At 35.3% G+C, this 14,374-nt stretch overlaps 8 protein-coding genes across 8 annotated transcripts; 3 read left to right on the forward strand and 5 right to left on the reverse strand.

Annotated features, from left to right (window-relative positions):
* Positions 1 to 424: 424 nt before the first annotated feature.
* RPL5 (60S ribosomal protein uL18) lies at positions 425 to 1,318 on the forward strand (the record flags this gene model as incomplete). The annotated part of the gene is made up of 1 exon (XM_015610612.1): positions 425 to 1,318. The coding sequence occupies one exon, from the start codon at positions 425 to 427 to the stop codon at positions 1,316 to 1,318; it is 894 nt and encodes a 297-aa protein (XP_015468515.1).
* A 155-nt stretch (positions 1,319 to 1,473) lies between these two features.
* LPI9 (protein phosphatase regulator) lies at positions 1,474 to 5,397 on the reverse strand (the record flags this gene model as incomplete). The annotated part of the gene is made up of 1 exon (XM_015610613.1): positions 1,474 to 5,397. The coding sequence occupies one exon, from the start codon at positions 5,395 to 5,397 to the stop codon at positions 1,474 to 1,476; it is 3,924 nt and encodes a 1,307-aa protein (XP_015468516.1).
* Positions 5,398 to 6,069: 672 nt separating this feature from the next.
* ISU1 (iron-binding protein) lies at positions 6,070 to 6,609 on the forward strand (the record flags this gene model as incomplete). Its single annotated transcript, XM_015610614.1, has 1 exon — positions 6,070 to 6,609. One exon carries the CDS (start codon positions 6,070 to 6,072, stop codon positions 6,607 to 6,609), a length of 540 nt encoding a protein of 179 aa, XP_015468517.1.
* Positions 6,610 to 6,996: 387 nt separating this feature from the next.
* Positions 6,997 to 7,920, reverse strand: AC631_01785 (uncharacterized protein; the record flags this gene model as incomplete). The annotated part of the gene is made up of 1 exon (XM_015610615.1): positions 6,997 to 7,920. One exon carries the CDS (start codon positions 7,918 to 7,920, stop codon positions 6,997 to 6,999), a length of 924 nt encoding a protein of 307 aa, XP_015468518.1.
* Positions 7,921 to 8,088: 168 nt separating this feature from the next.
* AC631_01786 (uncharacterized protein) lies at positions 8,089 to 8,766 on the forward strand (the record flags this gene model as incomplete). Its single annotated transcript, XM_015610616.1, has 1 exon — positions 8,089 to 8,766. The coding sequence occupies one exon, from the start codon at positions 8,089 to 8,091 to the stop codon at positions 8,764 to 8,766; it is 678 nt and encodes a 225-aa protein (XP_015468519.1).
* A 789-nt stretch (positions 8,767 to 9,555) lies between these two features.
* Positions 9,556 to 10,242, reverse strand: AC631_01787 (flavin-linked sulfhydryl oxidase; the record flags this gene model as incomplete). Its single annotated transcript, XM_015610617.1, has 1 exon — positions 9,556 to 10,242. One exon carries the CDS (start codon positions 10,240 to 10,242, stop codon positions 9,556 to 9,558), a length of 687 nt encoding a protein of 228 aa, XP_015468520.1.
* A 241-nt stretch (positions 10,243 to 10,483) lies between these two features.
* On the reverse strand, positions 10,484 to 11,731 carry AC631_01788 (uncharacterized protein; the record flags this gene model as incomplete). Its single annotated transcript, XM_015610618.1, has 1 exon — positions 10,484 to 11,731. One exon carries the CDS (start codon positions 11,729 to 11,731, stop codon positions 10,484 to 10,486), a length of 1,248 nt encoding a protein of 415 aa, XP_015468521.1.
* Positions 11,732 to 11,912: 181 nt separating this feature from the next.
* On the reverse strand, positions 11,913 to 12,650 carry AC631_01789 (uncharacterized protein; the record flags this gene model as incomplete). Its single annotated transcript, XM_015610619.1, has 1 exon — positions 11,913 to 12,650. The coding sequence occupies one exon, from the start codon at positions 12,648 to 12,650 to the stop codon at positions 11,913 to 11,915; it is 738 nt and encodes a 245-aa protein (XP_015468522.1).
* Between the last annotated feature and the right edge of the window lie 1,724 nt (positions 12,651 to 14,374).

Genomic DNA, 14,374 nt, shown 5'->3' on the forward strand with positions numbered 1-14,374 from the left:
TTGTTATCTTGAAGGACCTCCTCTTTGCTAGATCACTATGTGTTATATATCTATATATATGTATGTATATTATATATATTTTTAATGACCGCAAATTATATACAACATGTAATGTTTAAATTCTTCTCATTAAGTATGTGCTATCGATACAAGGTAGAAAGACCGTATTATTTTCAAATTCGGTAAGATGCTACCATTAAAACTGATGATTGCAAAATAGCGGTAAATTACATACTGATTAGTGCATTACCTGGGTAAATACAAGCATATCTTTTTCTCACACTGAAGAACCAAATAATCGTGTACAAACCATTAAAATATTTGGCTCGAAAAATTTTTCACTCAATTCAGTACTAGTGAAAAAAAGTTTTTCAGTTTTACATCCATTCAATTTGTTCTTTACATTAAAACAAACTAACTGAAAATGCCTTTCGATCAAGTTTTAAAGAGCTCCTCTTACCACTCCCGTTTCCAAACTCCTTTCCGTAGAAGACAAGAAGGTAAGACTGACTACTACCAAAGAAAGAGATTAGTCACTCAACACAAGGCTAAGTACAACACTCCAAAGTACAGATTAGTTGTTAGATTCACTAACAAAGACATCATTGCCCAAATTGTTTCTTCTCAAATCACCGGTGATGTTGTTTTCACTGCTGCTTACGCTCACGAATTACCAAGATACGGTATTAGCCACGGTTTAACTAACTGGTCTGCTGCATACGCTGTTGGTTTATTAGTTGCCAGAAGAGCTTTACAAAAGTTAGGCTTAGACGAAACCTACAAGGGTGTCGAAGAAGTCGAAGGTGAATTCGAACTCACTGAAGCTGTTGAAGATGGCCCAAGACCATTCAAGGCTTTCTTAGATATCGGTTTACAAAGAACCACCACTGGTGCCAGAGTTTTCGGTGTCTTAAAGGGTGCTTCTGACGGTGGTTTATACGTTCCACACTCTCCAAACAGATTCCCAGGTTGGGATATCGAAGGTGAAGAATTAGATGCTGAATTATTGAGAAAGTACATCATGGGTGGTCACGTCGCTGAATACATGGAAGAATTAATGGATGATGATGAAGAAAAATTCAGAACCTTATTCAAGTCTTACCTTGACGATGAAATTGAAGCTGAAGATGTCGAAGAATTATACATGAACGCTCATGAAAAGATCAGAGAAGACCCATCTTTCAAGCCAACCGAAAAGAAATTCACCAAGGAACAATACGCTGCTGAATCTAAGAAATACAGACAAACTAAGTTATCTAAGGCCGAAAGAGACCAAAAGATTGCTGACAAGATTGCTGCTTTCAAGGCTTCTCAATAAGTTATTTAATTCTGTAATGTCTAATTTATTGAATTATAATAATTTTTAATTTTGATTTCTAGTATATATCTTTTTATAGGATCAATCTTATAAGGTATTTTCTAATAAAGCTTGTAGTACTATTACTTATATTTATTGTACTAAAATAATCTTATTTACTCCTGTTTGTTAGATCTAACCCTTTGGGCATCATTTAAAAGCTTATCATAAACTTCATCGACAACAGCATTATCCCTTTGATCTTGGCAATTACAAGTATTGTTTGACTGATTCACACAACTACTTTCACAACTCTTTTGATTTTCCATCGAATCAATCGAACCGTTATCTTCCTTGTAAGGTAAGGATCCTTGCTTTAAATGTGCAGATCTGTTAGTCTGTTGTAATGACGGTTGTGAATTGATGTCTGGATTGCTTGTTCGTAATTTTTCATTATGTGACTGGCCTGACATATCTTCTATTTTGTAAATATTTTCAATGCTAATTCTATTGTCATTAATGTTATCAATTAGATCGGTGATAGATTCGATACCTTTTGCCGCAATGATAGCATCTCTTAATTCAGAGCCCGAAGGTAAAACGTTAAGAGTTGGCACTTCACGCTTGTTCTGTTGTTGTGAATCCGTGTTAGCTTTAGGATCAGTTATTTTAGTCGAGTCATTTTCACTGTTATTCCTTTGTTCAATGAAAACACCCCATCTGTGTAACTCACCCTCTTCTTGTTCTAATTCTTTGGCATGGAGTGATGTTTGCGAAATAGATTTCATTAAAACAGGTCTACCCGTTAAGTTATCAATAGGTACGTTCCTCCCATCGGACGACGAATCAATAACAACTTGATGAGGTTGAAAAGTTTGTTCCGTAGATGGAAAATAACTTGGTATATTTAAGCGTTCCACATTTTGTGGAGACAAGATTGGACCAGCCGTAATCAATTCATTAGAATTTTCATGCAATGCATCACGCCCTTGTAAATCAATTTTCAAATTGCTATTAGTAACTGTAGCAGGATTGATTTGTTCGTGTTTTGTAGCTCCCTCAGAATTCTGTACGATTTGAGAATTATTAGGATTATCATCACTAATTTTAAATGATGGTGATGGACTAGCTTGTAAAGATGGGCTATTACCTGTTTTATAAGCTTTACTACGTTCCTCGAACATATGCACAACCTTTTCTAAAGAGGCATCAAGTAAACAAAGTCTCAATAAAGTCTCCTTATCTTCAAGAGACAAGGTTCCTTGATTTCTTTTCTGAAACAAATTATCAATATTCTGATGAAGATCTGTTCTTACCGCCCTTGTTCTTTCAATCAACGCATTTGTAATGATCTTTTGAATCTTTAAGTCAACCTTTGTGTCTGCATTCTTATCGTTTTCGATTATTAATTTTTCAGCTGTTTCCATCAATAAAGAACCATCGAACATCAATTCTTCTTCGTTTGCATTTTCAGAATTATTAATGACTCCGTCCGAATTCATACTCTTATCCATATTTCTCATCAAATAGAAAGCAATTCTTTGAGATAATGCATCCGGAATTAAGTCGTAATCCAAATCCAAGGTGAATATCGATTTTGATAATTTGACAGCAGTGTACAAGGTAGCAGCAGATCCATGATTAATATCTTTATTACCTAAGAAAGACACATGAACCAATCCTTCTATTTTTGGCAATATATCAGCAATAGCGCCAATCGACAAACTAGACAATTCGTTTAAATCAAATTGAATTCTTCTCAAGGAAGGGAATTGAGGCAAATACTTTTTAAGCCTCGAAATGATTCCGGGGAATAAATCAGGCAACGAGCTTAGATCTAAAAACCTCAAAGTTTTAACATAACTTAAGGATCTAATCAATTCCGACGCTTGGTCTATGTCGGTTAATTTCGTCGAATTCAATGAAAAAAATATCAACTTCAGATTTCCCTTATAAAATGCATTTATAAACGGAATCAACTGTCCCTTGCTCAAATCATTGAATGCAATATCAACACCAACACATTTAGATTTTTCATCCGTAATCCAATCTGCAACAATATTTGCCTTGAACTGATTCAACTCGATTGACGCTATACCTAATCTATACGTGGATAGTCTGACGGCATTTTCAATCAAGTCTTTAAAAGTTTCATCAGATAATTTGCACCCATTTATAACCAATTCCTCAATCCCACCCCTCAAGATCAAGGATTGAATAAAAAGATTCCAGTTCATTGAAGACCTGATACATGATTTCTTTGTATCTGACTTAATCCTCTGTTGTGAAATGTCTAACTTTTTAATACTCTGGCTCTTTGAAAGAAACTTACAAAGAAATTTCCAACCAACTTCATCAATTGCAACGTTTCTCAAGGATAACTTTTCAACGAAATTGTTGTTAACTAATGAAGATAAAAAATGTTGTAACATTTCAGTAGTCATCGTAACGTTATCAAATATGACAGTATTAATTGGTGTAATAGCGATGAAATCACTAAATGATAAAACGTCGATCAAAGTTGGTTTTGGGTTCAATAATTTCAATACTGGTAGAGGTTTGGTCTTGTTTTTCAATTGTTTTAGTGTTGCAGGTATTGGCAAAATTTCTCTCAAATGGCAACATCTTGTGTATATAGTTTCCAAAGAAAGATTTTCAATTAAATTCTTTTCTTCAAGATCCGTATGGCTATGTCCCGAACCTTCTTGGTCAGCAGGATCCATATTATCAAAGTGGTTTTCATGAACATGTAGTGGTTTATCAATTTCAACATTCTCCATGTCATGCGAGAAAGATTTATCTACTTCTTCCTCTTCTTCCTCTTCTTTTTGCTTCGAGTTTCTTCTCTGTCTGAAAGTACTGACTTCATGTGCAATCCTTCTAGCTGATAAGTGCGCTTCATCAGCATGTTTCTCAGCCTCTATAAGAGCCCTTTTTTGTGCCTCAATGGCTCGACTTAGTTCCTTTTCGGAATATTTATTATCTGGTTGAGCATTAGTCTTATTCCCATTCGTGTCACTCAATGAAATACCTTGAGAAAGTCTAGGTGGTGGTGCAACTATATCTTCAGGTATCAATACATTCCCTTTTTTAGGGCGTCTTGAAGGAATTTGCTGCTGGGGATCAAAGGCTAATTTATCAACAGCAAATGTAATTCTTCTCAACTTAATATTATTTAATTCATCTAATGGGTTATCAGATTTGCTCAGTTTCTTATTCGATACAACCTTATTGTCTGCTGATTTACTAGGTTGTTGATGTGATGATTTAAATGCTTGAATAGAATTCTTTCGTCTAGAATTAACAGGTATACCAGAAGGAGGCTTATCCACCAACGTTGTAAGATCTTGCGATGGCGGGTTATTACTATTATATGAAGCTCCTAACAAGTTGGGGTTCAATTTGGATGTTGTAGGAGATACATTATTAGACGATTGGCTCGAAGCAGAACCTGCCGAATTAGACTTGAATTTGGCAGATATAGAACTGAAAAGCGACCTTTTTCCCGATGTTGAGTTTGATCGCGAAACACCCGGGGAGTTATCCAGTGAATCCAGTACGTTTGCACTTGCAGAATGTGTAGTGCTCGACCCTGAAGAGTGAGAAGGTACTGGTGATACAGCAACACTACTCCTTCTTTTAGGAACATGCGTTAGAGATATATCGTACTTTTCTAAATTTGTGCTTCCAGTAGAGGATGATCTTGATCTGCCACCCAATTTGAACAAATCCAACTTCTTCTTTTCAGGTGGTGGTTGTGGTTGCAGCGGCAATTGCTGCTTCAATTGTGTAGTTTTAGGCAGATCGTGATCCTTTTTTACTTGCTGTTCCTGTGGCGGTGACAAGAGATCTGACGAAGAATGTCCAGCAGGCTTTTCAGATGCCTTTCTGCTGTTCTCTTCACTATCTCTGCTATCTCCCTCATTTCTTTTTTCAAATGCACCCCCATCATCAGACAAACCACCCTTCTTCTCTTTATCCCCCGACACAGAGCAATTGTTCATTTTCTTTGTTAGCTTCTTCGATTTGCCTCGAAATAACCAATCAACATCCCCGTTCGATACCCCGGTATCATATTCGTTACTTACTTGATCTGCCATATTATGACCTGCCAGTACAATTCCAATCGATATTACAGTTTGATCAATCCTTTTTCAAATTCTCAACTCTAGTTTTTGCTTACTGTCTTCGAATAACTTCACTGTTATGTCTTGGCTGGATTTAACCGCTGACTAGGCTTATCCGGTTTGTTTGGTATTTGAATTCTATTTATTTGAATAGCAATGTCGATATAGTCGGCTATATTCCGATTATACCATGCAACTAATGATGGCTAGCTTTAGCAATACGACCACTGGTTTTTAGTTGGTGGCTTCTTTCAGCTTATACCTTCTGTATTATTCCGTATGCACTTATCATCAAAGGACTTTGTGCAACGTCTGCCAATTCCACGCCAATCAGGAGGTCCTGTACATCCCATCAATACGACATTGCTTAGTGTCCAAGCTAATGTCTCGAAAATGACCGGGATCGCGACATTGCTCTTGGGAGTGTTCTGAGCATATGCTCCAATCTCAAATGGTTTACATAAGCCATCACTCCCCATATGACCAATTACATAATGTCGGAACTTTCATTATGTAATATCCGAAGAAATTAATAATTATCTTCATATATAAAGGCTCCACCGTCAGTAAAAGACTTATTTTACATAAAAACGTTATCTTTCATTATACGTTAACATAATTCAAAATTATTAATAATTAATAACGATGATTAGTAGATCATTTTTAAGATTAGCTAACCCAGCTAGAAGGGTTATGCCAGCAGTTAATAGAGTTAATATGATGCCATCTATGGCACTCCCAACTAAGAGATTATATCACGAAAAGGTGCTTGATCACTATTCAAACCCTAGAAATGTCGGTACATTGAATAAGCTCGATGAGGATGTTGGTACCGGATTGGTTGGAGCTCCAGCATGTGGTGATGTTATGAGATTACAAATTCAAGTTGATGAAGAAACTGGAGTTATCAAGGATGTGAAATTCAAGACGTTTGGTTGTGGATCAGCCATTGCTTCATCTTCATACCTTACAGAATTGGTCAAGGGTAAGACTATAGAAGAAGCTGTAAAGATTAAGAACACCGCTATTGCAAAGGAATTGTCATTGCCTCCAGTGAAGTTGCATTGTTCTATGTTGGCCGAAGATGCTATTAAGAGTGCCGTTAAGGACTACAGATCAAAGAGAAGCGTTAAACAACCAACATTAGGACCTGAAGCTGCTCAAGCGGAAACTATCACCACATAATAGATCATTTGACCAAGAGCTGTGTATATTAAGAGATTTATATGGAATATATGCTTATTAATGGGGATACTTTGTAGTTGGAGAGAGAGAGACGTAATAGGAGTGATTATGTGTATTGAAGCCTAATAATATACGAGTTAGGTATTGGTGTGATAGTTTGTGCAATCAGCACAATATTTTGGTGGTGTTTGTATCTCGCAATAAAGCGCTTCTTATTGTATATTTTCTACTATTCTTCTCACTGTTTTGAGCGAAAAGCTTATGCATTAACATCGCTATTGGCAGAGAGTGAATTGAGTTATGTGTAGGTGCGATGTGGTAGAACTAGTCCAAGTGAATCATTCTAATGAGAAAGCCGAGATCTGTCCGAATTTATTGGTTCAAGCATTATACTGCTAAATAATTCACGTAATTAGTAAACAGTTTTCCTATGAATCCTTCTGCCAATGGCAAGCTCTTGAATCTTACGAGACTGATGCACCCCAATATACTGAGTCCACCAATGAATGAGTATCCTAATTTTTTATAGTTCAAGCTATATTTATGGTTTAATTTCAAGAAGCCACTGACAAAATGGTAAGATCCTACTACGACCAAGCCCATTAGAGCAATGTAATTTATGGCATTTCCGACCTTTTCTAATGGTGATTTGTTTAAGTAGTATGTAATATATTCCAAGTTAATCAAGCTTGAATCACCATCAATAACGTTAGGAATATGCCTGAATTTCGTGAAATGGTACCCTATTAATGGAAGCAATAAATACCCTGAAAACAGTAACGGACTCAATCCTGGTATGAGTCTTGATATCATGGACTTTCTATAACCCAATCCGATTAATCCTGTGATACCACCTAAGCCGATATCATCCCTTTCGTCATTTTTGATTACTGGCTCATGCACCAATTTGGAATGATGATTCTGACCGCTCTTAATGTAATTTCTGATTATCCGGATCCCTATACCAGAGAAAATATGACAAACACTTGATCCAATGATTACAAGATTCTCAAAGTACGGAATAGACTGATACACAGCTCTGCTCATCTCAAATATTTCTTGTCCGAGTAGCATAGGTACGCCTAAGCCTGGAACTATAACCACAGATGTTAAATGTAACCCGAGAAAACTTGAAAACGTATATGCTGAATATTTTTGCACCTTGAGAAGGTAGAAGAGTATTTTCAGAAGTATAGGATTACGTTTGTGCGGTTTGTAATTCGGGACTCCTTTCTCCTTCGCTATTAGATTTAAATCCTCTAATGTCATCGGTTCAGGTGTTATCTCTTTAAGTTCAATTGGCGTTTCCATTTTGATATATTTACCATATATCGTAAATATAAAGAGGTGTAATCATAATGAGATACTAATTTATTGGCTCAGTATGAGTACTGTATATAACACTGTTCATAAACAACAGATAAACCATAATGAAAAGCACCTTGTCTGACATACTTTAACAGAATAGAACCAATCAAAATGTCATCAGCAACATTTACACAAACCAGGTCGCATGCGTTGAGTTTAGAAAAACAGGCTGATAGTTTGTTATCACGATATTCTGCATTTCAAAACTTATCTAATACAAACTCAAGTGACGAAGAAAATGAACTCAGTGATTCCATATCCGAAAACTTAGAGAAACGGGAAAATGTTATAAATACATTGAATAGAATATCCGAAACAGACACGAATTTGTCCACGTCCAAGTTACAACAACTCCAAAGACATAAAGAAATATTGAGCGAGCATAAGCGGTCATATGCCAAAATCAAAGGTGTTATAAACGAAGAAAGGAATAGAAATAACTTGTTGTTTTCGGTAAGATCTGACATCAATGCACATAGAGAAAGATCATCAAATAATTCAAACAACCGTGATTTGAACGCCAATGATTACATATTGGACGAGAGAGTTCGAGCAGACAACGCTAATTCATTTGCGGAAAGACTCTTGCAACAGGCATATAATACTAGAGATGAGCTCTACAGTCAAAGAGCTTACTTGAATAATGCCCAACTGAGGATGATGGGTGCTGTCCTGCTGATACCAGGCATAAATGTGCTTATTTCTCGAATTAATACCCGGAGAAAAAGAGATACATTAATATTGGCTACAGTTATTGCAGTTTGCATTTTGATATTGTTTTTCTTCTAATCAATATTGTTACATGTGCTTATTATGAAAAGCAAGTATATATCTTCGAGCCTGAGATCTACCGAGCGATAATAATATGTGAGAAGCATCGACCTCTTTTATGGATACATCTGCATTTAGTACCTAGTATTTATCAACTGGAATACTTCCAATTGTCTTATATAACATCATAATTAGACGGCAACGTATGTGGATTATTCTGTATAACTATTTAAGTATATATACCACTAATCGCACATACCATTATTTATGCGGCATGCAGTTTTGCAAATGTGTGAATGAACCCTTCAAGTAAATTTATAAGAAGCATACTAATAAAAATATAAAGAGATATTACAAACTAAGGATAAATATGGAGGACAAACCAGAAGCACTCTCTAGCAGGATAGCCGAAATTAAATTAAGGCGAATTCAAGAATTCAATTCAAGGTTGAAAGAAGCACTTTTGCGAGACAGAATACCTGCTTCTAATGCTTCATTATTGTACGTATTTATATCGCAGTTAAAAATTCTTAGAGATAAGGACTAACTATTAGAATATCTAATTACGTTCAGGATACACCAGACTATATAATTCCAAGTCTCTGGAAGTTGCCTCCCGAGCAGAATAAGTTCAAGCAGTACGAAAGGTTTAGAAAGCAGAGACATGCAAATTCTGATGCTTCAAATTGTTGCACAATAGTTTAGTATATTATTATATATATATATTTAATAAAGGGCATTTAAAGTGAATTACTTCGTTGAGTCATTAGTATGGTTTTCTTTTCAGAATATATGTTATGCTCATACTCAACCTCCGAGTTGAGGTGATTCTTCTTTTTCATTAACCTTAATACTTCGTAAATGTTCAATGTTTTCATTTCCTAAAGTCTTGTCATCTTCTTTTTCATCGCTTCCACACCCACAGTCGTAATCTTCGAGAATTGTGGTACAATCATATTCAGGCTTCTCTAGTCTCTCGTTCACCTTATTATGTATATGACAGCCCCATAAAGCAGCGGTTTTTCTAGACTTAATTTGAGGAGGATATTTAGATAAAAGTCCTTGGAAATGTCTTGCACAGTCTCCACAAGGATAGACTTGAGCAAATAAATGAATGTATTGATTTAATGTGGTTTGCTCTTGCTTGCTAGGTTCGTCTGGGTATCTTGCCAATATGGTATGGAACAATCTCCAGGCTGCATTTCCTAATTGTGCCTTTAATGTCTCATTAGCCATTTTTGGCATAAAGGGAGTTTCTGTGAATTGGACATTAGTTGCTTCAAGAATAATATCGTCGTCTGGAACTTCTTCTTTTGACTGTTTGGATTGCTTAGAAGGCCTCTTAATTACTTCTGGGTTATCTACTTCGTCGTTACTTGAATCTGGAACTTTTAGGTTGCTCTGTTCATTTTTGAAGTCATAGTAGTCATTGTTCTTACTTAAATTAATTGGTGAGGATTTGCCTAGTGATCCCTCAGACGAGGAGGAGGACATAAAATATATTATACAGATAACACATAACAGCATGAATGCTGAAACAAGTGATTTCCTAGTAAACTTCATAATTGCTTGACTTGTATGATTGGAAACCAAAGCAGATCCTTTTTTTGAATTTTTGAATAGCTCGTACCATGTTTATCGCGTACAAAAAAATTACTGTATTCGGCCTTGTAAAATCTATTGGCATAAATAACTAACTAATATATTTTATAAAAAACTAATATTCAAGAAAGGTTTATTGTGACTTTTTAGAAACGGTAGCAGCTCCTAAAACACCAGGTAATGATTCATTACCGACGCTGTATAATAATTTTATACCACCAATAAATAAAATCAACAAAGCTAAAGTTGTCCACAAGAGCAAATTGGCTTCTGATGAAACATCCTTTTTACTACAATCATAGCCAGACCAGTTAGTAGTCTTTGTTTTGGCTTCATTAAGAGTAGCAGCGCAAACACAGGACCAACATCCTGATTTAACTTTGGCACACTTTCCGTGGGAATTACAACTTGAAGTGCCAACTTTACACGCATCTTCAGAAGAAAAGCATACACCATTATTGGAAGCTCTCTTGTTGACATTACTTTCTTTGAAAATTTCGTTTAGCTCTTGACCTCTCTTTTGTAAGTGGTTACTTAAGTGTTTGTTGTTGTTATCAACAGGTAATGCAATGACAGAAATATCATATTTAGCTGATAACGCAACCAAGTAATCTGATAATACTTTAACTGAAAGATTGTAAGTTTCCGAATCATATCCAGTCTTCTTACCAAGAGAGAATAATGAATTCAAGTTGATAAACATAGAATCACCACTATTTGGCGCCACTGCATTCAAGTGCACTAATTGTGATAATTCATTTATAAACAATTTGTCATTAATCAACTTCAATGTAGTAGCGTCTTGGTGAACCTTGTTAGTTAAGATGATTTGATTATCAGTTTCCACAGTCTTTGTAAATGAATTCCAAATTCCCACGAGCTTTTCATTAAAATATTCGAAATGCTTCAACAATGAATTGTCTTGATGATGTTTAGATACTAGTCTAATTTCATTAGTTAAAGGGATATAACTGTAATTACCAATAGTTGCAATTTGTTTTGGAAATTTGGTCATAATAGAATGGATTAAATATCCATTAGATCCCTTTATTTTAAATGCTGGTTTAATGGATTGGAAAACTTCATTTGGGTTCGAAACTCCATTAATCAACACAAGTAATTTAGCATTGTCAGTGTTTTTGGAGTTGATAAGCTCATTCTGTTGATCAATAAATTCGATGACTTCGTCTCTATTATCACCTATTTTATAGTAATCAGAAATATCAAACCTATCTGATAAGTAGAGCAAGACATCTTTGTTAGTCACAACAGGGGCTTTACTTGATTCTTGAGAATTCAATTGATAAACTGCTGCATCATTCTTCGTAGCCCATACTGATGAAACAAGTAAGGGCAATGCTAAGCAACTGGAAAATTTCATTGCTGTTTTAATTAACGACTGTCTAGTTCTCCTTGATTGTTCATTTATTTAACCAACTTTTTGACCTGGTAAAAATTATGCGCGGTCCACTACTCAACTGCAAATAAATTTGTATACAATATAATATACATATAATATATAGACTATACCATAGTATTTATATATTTGAGAGATGCTATAACTAAAATGTTTCATCTAGTGTTATAGTTGGACTAGGTAATATTTTCGAACGTGAAGTCTGAGTATTAGCGGCTTGTGTATTGACTTTTAAGTCAGGTTTGAAAAGCGTCTTAGTCAAAGACTTTGTTCTCTTAAGGCCTCCATTACCTTTTGAGTCTTCAATTAATTCTTGCATCTGATCATCATCATTATAGTCTGATAAATCGATCCCCATTTTGCTTAAATCTTCGTATGCATTAAACAGCTGTGGTTCTGGCTCAGAATAATCTTCCGTTGCATTGGATGGCTCATTGTGGAACCGCTTGAAGTTGGATAACCTATTAGTAATTGATAATGAGTCGTGATTACCACCAATCAATGAATCATACGATTTGGATTTCGTAATTAAGTTCTCTTGTAAAGAAACTTTAGTGTGCTGCGGCAAAAGTGACCCGCTAGTTAAGTATTTGTGGAGCAGTTTTGCCAGATCCTCATTCTTCATGATGATGATGATACGATTCAAAAAGGGTAAATTTGACCACTGTTCGATCATATTTAGGTAGTAATCTTCTCCATATGAAGCATTTGCAGGTGCTGGCAAATTTAAGATATGTAACTTTACTTGGTCAACAAATGACATTTTGCTGGTCATAGACTTATGATCACTAACAAAGTCATCTTTGTCCAAGTTAGATATAATTATGGTAGTTTTATCTGAAATATCCAGAGAATCTGCTGGTGAAGGGGACAACGGAGTCATAATTGCTATATTGAATAAAATTGGATAGAAGAAGGGACGAAATCATATATATATAGCCCTTTAAAATGATGATAGTCACAGGAGAAGCGGCAAAGGCTATGTGCAGTATGACCGTTTTTCACCATATTGCAACATGATGAAATAGTAGGCGAATTGAAGTCACATTTCAAAGTACAAACCGTAGTGAAGACTGCAGTTAGGATTGAAACTACTATTGCAATATAAGCATTTGTTATCATTGGCTGAGTATTCTTGATAATAGAGTAGGTTGCAGCACAACCCACAGAGAATGACTTTTTCAGAATCAAGATCCAACTTTTTCCATCGAATGATATCATGACTCTCCAGTTCTTGATGACACTTATAGCAGGGAAAATAAGTACCACAACATTTGAACTTTATTGCTATTATGTCTAATATTGAATGGTAGTGTCTGCATCTAGTGTGAGTATCAACTAGTTGACCTTTTAATTGAATAATTTCCTCGCCGCTACTTACTCTCAACGTGGTCATTTTCAATTCAATGCAAGTTGTAAAGCTTGCAACTATTCTGTGATGATATAGGAAGGGACTTTTGTTGTTGACCGATATAACCGGACGCTTGTATTTTATGATTCAGAATCAATCCTGATTACATAAGCAAAGACCACCATCATAACGGGATAGCCATCAAATAAGCATTGCCTTTCAAATGTAGAAATTGCAAGCCCCTAATACACTGAATTAGTCGATAAGGCCACATAGCCTTTCAAGGCTAGCCTACTGAAGATTCAGAATGTGCTGACTTTTAGATTTAAAACTCAAATCAAGTTCAATTAAAGAGTCTGATACAACTCATTACCAATGCCTTTTCCCTACGAGTGATTGAAGAAGAAGAGACGAAAGAAATGAAGCTACTATCGATTAGAAGCTTGAAGAAAATAATAAAAATCATTGACACCGGGAAAATTTGTGGTGAAATTTTGGATAAAAGGAGATTTTGCAATCGCATTCACCGTTAGTTTTAAGAAATTTGAATAAACATGAAACTACAATATATCCAACAAAAACACTAGATTGATATATAATTCAACTGTATGTATTATCTGAACCTTGTGATATATACTCATACCAAGTAATGGCCATGTATTCGATATATGTCGTTTGTAGGTCTCTCAACCGTCCAATGCATTAATATTATGACACAGTTTGAATATTATACGCAATGAGCTCAATAGACACATACTGATAATATTTATACCAACAAGAAGCTCCAATGTAACTTGGGTCCAGATTGTAATCTGTGCTAGTATTGCAGATGATAGCTAGTTTACCCTTTACAGTTAGAACAGCCTATTCCACCTTTACTAGTAAAATTCTCCGGAAGCGTTATATTATATACCACGAAAAAGCCTTTATTCCTACAATTACATCTTATTATATTATTATTATACAATTTGTATTGAATGTGCGCTCTGTATTATTGTAGTTACATTTTATATTTGCTTATATAGCCAGGTCAGTGTTTCTGGAGCAGCACTTTGTACGCTGCGAAAACAAATCGCGATTTTATTTGTTTACATTCCAAATACCACAAACCATCAACTACAACAAACATAAAATTACTAACTTTGTTTTGTAATAGTGACTAGAAATTGATAATTAGTATCATATTCATACTAATATTTCTTTTGGTAACATCAATCACTATATTAGGTTTGACAAAGGTTATTTGCTCACCAGTA

Source organism: Debaryomyces fabryi (assembly GCF_001447935.2).
Source record: "Debaryomyces fabryi strain CBS 789 chromosome Unknown contig00027, whole genome shotgun sequence".
NCBI lineage: Eukaryota > Fungi > Ascomycota > Pichiomycetes > Serinales > Debaryomycetaceae > Debaryomyces > Debaryomyces fabryi.